This window comes from Oryx dammah, unplaced genomic scaffold, assembly GCF_014754425.2.
Source record: "Oryx dammah isolate SB20612 unplaced genomic scaffold, SCBI_Odam_1.1 HiC_scaffold_12, whole genome shotgun sequence".
Lineage (NCBI taxonomy): Eukaryota > Metazoa > Chordata > Mammalia > Artiodactyla > Bovidae > Oryx > Oryx dammah.
Window position 1 is genome coordinate 45759832 of NW_024070196.1, and position 7262 is coordinate 45767093.

The window sequence follows — 7262 nt, forward strand, 5'->3', positions numbered from 1 at the left end:
TGCCTGGAGGCGACGGGGGAGCCTGGTGGGTCTATGGGGTCGCATAGAGTCGGACATGACTGAAGCGACTTAGCAGCAGCAGCAGCAGAGCCAAGGATGCAGTAGAAGACTGAGTTAATGGTGTGTTGATTTTTTATATGCGTCTTACCTCAATGTAAAAAAAAAAGCATATATAAGATTTTTTTCAGCAAATGAGAAATAAATCCATTAAAAATTATAAGATGTACAATGCATCCAAGAAACAATAGTTGGGATTTTACTGTGATCAATAGAAAGTGTTCGTTAAGAACCCACATTGTGCCAAATAGACATTGTGTTTTACCTCCAGGAGTCAATGGTTATTGTTTTAATAATATGTATTTTAAATTACTAAATTTGTTTAATTTAATGTGAATGTGTCTGTAACTTTGTGCTATGCCCCTGGAACTTCCCTTCCCCACTCCTCCCTTTTCTATGACCTGTAGGGATTCTTTCTTGATGATGGAGTTTAAACCATCTCAAATTCCAAGAGAATTTTGTTAGGAAATGACATCAGTGATTACTTTCCTTTGCTATCTTGCAAATTAATAAATGTTTTTCTTTATCTTGCAGAAAATGATATTCATTATTATCTGTGTAGTTATTTTGCTTGTGATCCTTGGAATTATCCTAGCAACAACATTGTCATAGCAACCGTATCCCAAGAGCCATTTGTCCTTGGAGTCAGACCACATCTGCAGCAAATCAGCATCCTCCCATTTCATGAATGAATCCTAGACATTGTGACATGTGGCATTGAGTGCTGATATTTTATTAGTGAATTCAAGGAGAGAACACAACAGAATATATTGTTCAGTGGAAAAAAACAGAATGGATGTGATGTGTTAACCCAGACATCCTTGGACTCTAAATAATACAGCACAAACATTTAACAATGTGAGACTTGTTTCAATGGCCTTAAAATAAGGAATTATTGAAAATTTCCATTTTTTTATATTTCAGTGTTAAAAATATGTATGTGAAGTATAATTAGAAATATCTTGTTATGAAGCTATTAGATTTCAGGTCTGAGACTTTCTTCCCTTTCCCAGCTAACATGCTCATTAAGAGACGTTTTTGTACTATGTTTCACTCATGTCTGTTTATGTTTGCAAAAATTATTTTTATTATCACAGAGCTGTTTTGTAAGATATCTATAAGTTTAAATGTTTATAAATTAATTGTTTAATATATTAACATCTTAATTTACTCCAATTTTATATATTAACTATTGCCTTTTAAAAGAAATAGGAAAGAAACTTCACTTTATCAGAGCCATCTTTGCACAGTTGTTTACACAGTTTGCCATCGGCATAGAAAACATTGGTTGCAAAGTACCCCCAAAAGCGTTTCTAGTTCCTTCTGTTGAAATTGATTTATAAGGTTCAAATCTGCCCAGTACCCTCCAGGAAAAGCTCGATTATTGTACTCAGCTTCCTTTCTGCCTGTTTGATTACCCAAGATAATAAATTAGTTAATGTACTGTAAAGACAATGGTCTCTGCTTTCATTCTTTACAAAATAAGGTTTGTGTTTCCCTGTTCACACTAGTAATGTCTGAATTTAAGGTGGTGATAAAATCAAATTTTAAACTCAAAGGGATTATTTCAAGACATTAAGTCATTCTTTTAAACTGTTGTACAGGTCACCTGAATGTTCTTGTTACATGCCTACTATTCTGCTGAACTTTAAAAGTTAATTCTCAAAGTTTACAGGAATATGTAATTAACATTTGTATTACTACTTAACTTTTTTGAATTATAATATGCTTTATATTTAGACTGTATAATGTACAAAATCTTATTAGTGAATGGGCATCTATATGATAACAAGTAGTCAAAACTTTAAGTGAATATGTGAAGGATATTAAAAATATAGTTATCTCTTATTACTTCTGTATGTGATTGTGTAAGTTCGTGACTATAATTTAACATTGTCTGGCTTGAAAACTAATATATAGACACGCCTGATTGCAAGCTCTAAGTGTGAATTACAGAATCGTTTAGAAGCTGTGCTCCCTCTTGAATGCAGTTATGAATTGCATGCGTTCATACTTTATGCATCTGACTGCTGAGCTCAGAGTCAAGTCTGTATGTGTGCATTTTATATTCTTGCTGGTCATCACTGTGTAGTCAGGATTCCTTTAGGAGTCTTCTGGCTCCAACATACATGTTTCTTAAGTCTTTAGCCCATCGGTGGGACAGGCTCCCTGGTTGGTGCTTATGTTGATGGTCTGACTTATCCTGAGGGAATTTAATTATCCAGAGATCATGCTTGTGTCAGTGTGACTTTTGTACATCCGTTGTCCATATGATTATGTGCACGTGTGGAGACACTTCATGCTCCCCATGTGTCCCACTGTGGCTTCAAGTGAAGTCTTTTTAGCCCCCACTCCTCATAGCAATTCTTATTGTATCTTTTCAAGACATTCTTCCTGAATTTGAAACACTTACTGAATCTGTGTTTTATAGTTGAAGTTATGAAACTGCTTTTTGATTTGTACTTAAGATGTTTAAGTCATTCACCAGGTAACCCATTTTGTATGTCTAAGCCTCATGTACCTATTTGACATCGGATTTTTAAAAATACATATACAGGTTCACTTGTTACTTTTTAAATCATTTCTTGAAATTTCATGTTTACATTAAAAAAAAAAAACTCAAGAGAACCCCAAAAAAGAAATATTTTACTTTCTGCCTTGTTCATTTCTAGAAAGATTTGGGGGGAGATATTTTATTGTATATACATAAATAAATTGTTAAAAGAATATTACCTGTGGCTGTTATTACGTGTAATGATACAATGTAAGTTAATAATTTTAGGTGTTTTTGGTAAGTTTTTGATTATTTGTTGTTACCAACTTCTGTGGTTTGGCTGTCATGTATTAATAAACCCACCTGGGTTCTTGCTGTTGACAACAAATGCTAATTTAGGGAATTTGGCTTTGCATCCTTCTGCCAATTTGACATGTTTGCATTGACAGTTATTAAGGGCACCCCCGTCCACTTTCTTATTAACTGGAATTCCCCTAATCCATAATCCTTACTGAATTCTAATCATGTTGAAAAGTGGTGTTCAAAATCCGGCATGTAAAAGAAAGAAAAATAAGCTAGTTCTGGAGAACATCAGTTCATGAAGGTTGGACACCTCTCCACCCCAACTCATGTATTACCTCTAACCTCCTTTTCCTCTCTTTCTTCCCCAGTGACTTTCCTTTCAAGCTGTAGTCTTGGCATGCACACTCAGTAATTTAATGCCTTGGTTTATATTTTTTAAAGACTATGAAGTTTATCGCCTGAGTTTTTTTAAGTTCACACTCTGGAGAGTTTCCCAGGGAGGCTGAGGAGGAGGCAGTCCCCCAACTTCCCTCGGAGGTTTGTCTGGGGTTCCGCAGGGTACGATCACCACCCACCCGCCCGCTGCACCTTTGAGATGAGAGAGAGGTCTTCCTGAGGTTCAGACACCCACGCCGCTCCAAGGTCTCCACACCTGCTCTGTCAAGGGGCATCCTTGAAATGGCTCCCACAGTGGACATGGGGGTGCTGGGGGGTGGGCAGAGCAGACATCCAAGGACAGGGCTGGGTTGCTAGGCCTCCGATGCCCGGGGGCCACCTTGTGGGTCAATGAGCAGTCGCGTCCTTTCCAGGACCTCTTCCAACAGTTTTTGTTAATTTCTTCAATAAATCTAAGCTAAGCTCACATCCTTTCATGAGTTTAAATGGTGGGGCCCCCAGGTCAGGGGGCTTGGGTTGGAAGAGCCTGGGTCACAGGAGGGACCCTGAGGGGCTCAGGGGTCAGGGTTGCCCAGGGATTTTGTCCCAGTTGTGGGTTGGGGCCTGGTTCAGGGGCTCCAAGGAGGTCAGGGGGCCCTGGGTAAGGGTAGTGGGGAAGGCCAGGAGTCAGTCCGCATCTTCCCATGGCAATGACTTGTGTGCTTGGCAAGGACCCGCTGTGACAGCTGAGGCCTCCCCAGCCATGTGTCCCCCACCCCCCCTTTCTAGGTTACTATTTCAGTGAACACAGCAGCACACACCCCCATCCACCTCCCCCTCCTCGCCCTCCCCTAGAAGGAGAGCATCAGTGAGAAGAATCGACTCCAGAGGGAAACAAGTCCAGAACCAGCCTCTGGAGGGCAGCTGAGCAAAGCCTGGGGCTTTGCTTGGTTTTAAGTGTGAAACCGACACGGTAGGCACAGGACACGATGCAGTCTTGACCTCATCCAACCCTGGTTCCCGCCTTTGTTAAGATCCAGTGCTCGGTGGGGATGAGACAGCACATCTTGGGGTTTCAGTGCAGCAGGAGCTCTGTAGAGACGTCCCATGTCCTAGCCGCAGTCAGAGTGAAGATGTGCCTGTGTTTCCAGAGAGAGCGCCATGTGGACAGTGAGCCATTTTGGTTTCCTTTGAGGCAACATCCAGTTGTTATCTTCTGACTCGCATCCCCTGAAGGAGCAGATTCCTAAACCAAGAAGATGGTTACAGGTTGTGAGAAAGGGGTGAGTTCCAGAAAAGGTGGCATGATTGAGGGCAGGGCCATGCGTTAGTAGGTTCAGCCTGGAAGCCTGGGACTTATGTCGACTGCAAAAAAAAAAAAAAAAAAACACAGCCTGAAAGTTGAGAATGATGTTTCATTTGGTGGCTTTACCGAGGATGTAAGTTGGGTACAGCCTCTTAGATCACTCTGAGGGACTGCTCCAAAGAGGTCAGGGAGCAGCCAGGATGTATATGAGTTTTCGCTAAAAAACAAACATGTAGTCCAACACTGAAAGGTTAATACTCATTAGAAAACCAGACATCTCAATGATTTTCGTGATTTTCTAGGGATGGGAAGATGAGAGAGTCAGGGCTCAGTGAAATTATTCCTTTAATATGCACCTTAGCTATCCAGGGCCAGTGTCCTGCTTTTGTCCACGCAAGTCCCCTCAGGCTGAGTGCTGATGGCTTGATTGTGGGCAACATGCATTGTTACTAGAGTGGCAGGCAACATATATTTTAAATTGAAACATAGCTGATTTATGATGTTCCATTAGTTTCTGCTGTACAGCAAAGTTGCTTAGTATATGCACATATATACATTTTTAAAAAATACTCTTTTACATTATGGTTTATCACAGGATATTGACTATAGTTGCCTGTGCCGTACAGTAGGACCTTGTTGTTTATCCTAATATACTAGTTTGCATCTGCTAACCCCACACTTGCAGTCCATCCTTCCCCCAACCCTCCACCTTGGCCACCACAAGTCTATCTCTGTGTGAGTCTGCTTCTGTTTTGTAGATTGTTTGTGTCATATTTTAGATTCCACATATAAGTGATGCCATACGGTATTTGTCTGATTTACTTGACTTTGTAAGATAATCTCTAGTTGCATCCATGTTGCTGCAAATGACAGTATTTCATTCTTTTTAAGGGCTGAGTAACCTTCCATTGTATACATGTACCATATCTTTATCCACCCTTCTGTCAATGAATACTTCGGTGGTTTCTGCATCTTGGCTATTGCTATGAACATAGGGGTGCATGTATCATTTTGAATTAAAGTTTTCTCTGGATATATGCCCAGGAGTGGGATTGCAGAATCATATGGTAATTCCATTTTTAGTTTTTTGAGGAACCTGCATGCTGTTCTCCATAGTGGCTGCACCAACAGTGTAGGAGGGTTCCCTTTTCTCCACACCCCATCCAGCATTTTTCATTTGTAGATTTTAATGATAGCCATTTTGACTGGTGGTGAAGTGATACTTCACTGTGGTTTTGATTTGCATTTCTCTAATACTTAGTGACATTGAGCATCTTTTCATGTGCCCGTTGACCATCTGTATGTCTTCCTTGGAGAAATGTCTGTTAGTAGGGATGTTTTTATCAGAAAGCCGTGTCTGATATAAACTGGAGATCCCTGGATAAATAAATAGAAGTGCTTGCCACAGGACCCAGGAAACTGGGAGTGGCTCTGATGCTTTGGTTGAAGGGCAGCTGCTAAGAGGTTTCTGTCCTCAGTGAGGAGACCAGTGTTCCACAGTGAACAGCTTCCTGTGGCCACAGCTGCTTTGTTCAAAATACGGTGACACGCTTCACGCACACCCACTTGATGCTCGTCAGAAGCCCTTACTCCAGTAGTCAGATTGCAAAGCAGAGTAGTGAGCAGAGTATTTTGGGCAACGTCTCAGCAGAGGTAACATCAGCCATGCAGACATCCTCTTTTTGGGGAGAGGTCTCCTGCAGATCTAACCTTAAGGCAGAATTTCCCTGTCCAGTTCCTGGGATCGTGATGTGTGGAATTGGGATGATCCCTCCAGCCGTGGGCATCGCCGGGGCTGTTCAGACTGGGCGCTTTTTATGAACAGACACAATCTGCCAAAAAGTGAGTACTTGCAGCAGTCAGACCACCCATCATGCCACCTACAGGGGAGAATTTGACTCTGCCCGCTTCCTCCACCTCTAAGAGGATGTGCCTTCCTATTGGTTTGTCATTTTTTTTTCATGATGCAGAACAGAGTCAGGGCAATGGGTGGAGAGAAGGGAAGAGACAGGAAGAGAGGGGAAGGGCTCACGTGCTGAGCTGATTCTAGCACATTGCATGGGAGGGAAAACTAGGGTGAAACTGGTGAAGAAACAAGATAGAAAACAGAAAAAGGCCCAGAGGCTGCTGCAGTAGTTGAACGGGAAAGTAAACCAAGAAGAGGGACTGACAATTTCTGGAAGCTGGGCGCTAGGAAGGCTGCCAAACCCTGACTCCCTGTCCACCGATGCCGAATAGAAACAGAGGCAGCATTTGAAGGGAATAGAAAAGAGTGGCTTTTTCCTTTTTGCCAGGCAAGGGGGAGAACACAGCAGGCTAGTGCCTCAAGAATTGTGGCCCCTTCTCTGGGGAATAGGGAGAGGTTTTATATCCTCATGAAGGTTTTGCTTTTTTTTTTTTTCTTTTTCAAGATTTCAAAACAACCACAGTTGGTATCAGGCAACTCAGCAGCCAGGTCTGGTATCCCTGAAGTTATCAGCCTGCGACTTACTTTCTGAAATGCAGAATGCTACAAGAGAGAGTAGGGGGAGAAGGATGCCAGGTGCAGTGTATAATCTAAATGGAGCCAGAGTAATTAGCTTTATGATGGACAAGTTCAGCTACAAGTGTGCATTAGTAACAGCTAAGGAATAACCAAGATTGCATAACTCTCCCAAGACTGTTTGGCTGGTATGTGCCAAAGGCTGTTCACTCAGTTCTGTTTTTGCTGTAACAGAAAGGATATTT

The 7262-nt window shown here is 41.7% G+C and overlaps 1 protein-coding gene across 3 annotated transcripts in view; it reads left to right on the top strand.

Moving 5' to 3' along the window:
• STX2 (syntaxin 2) overlaps positions 1-7262 on the top strand; it is a 65859-nt gene that overhangs the window by 37859 nt on the left and 20738 nt on the right. For 2 of the 3 annotated variants that reach the window (XM_040251593.1, XM_040251592.1), the window contains one exon: positions 592-2786. The exons of the other annotated variant lie outside the window; for it this stretch is intronic. In XM_040251593.1, the coding sequence (XP_040107527.1) occupies positions 592-669 (78 nt within the window). In that variant the 3' untranslated portion in view covers positions 670-2786. Of the gene's footprint in view, positions 1-591; positions 2787-7262 lie in introns of those variants that run through there. 3 annotated transcript variants of the gene reach the window in all.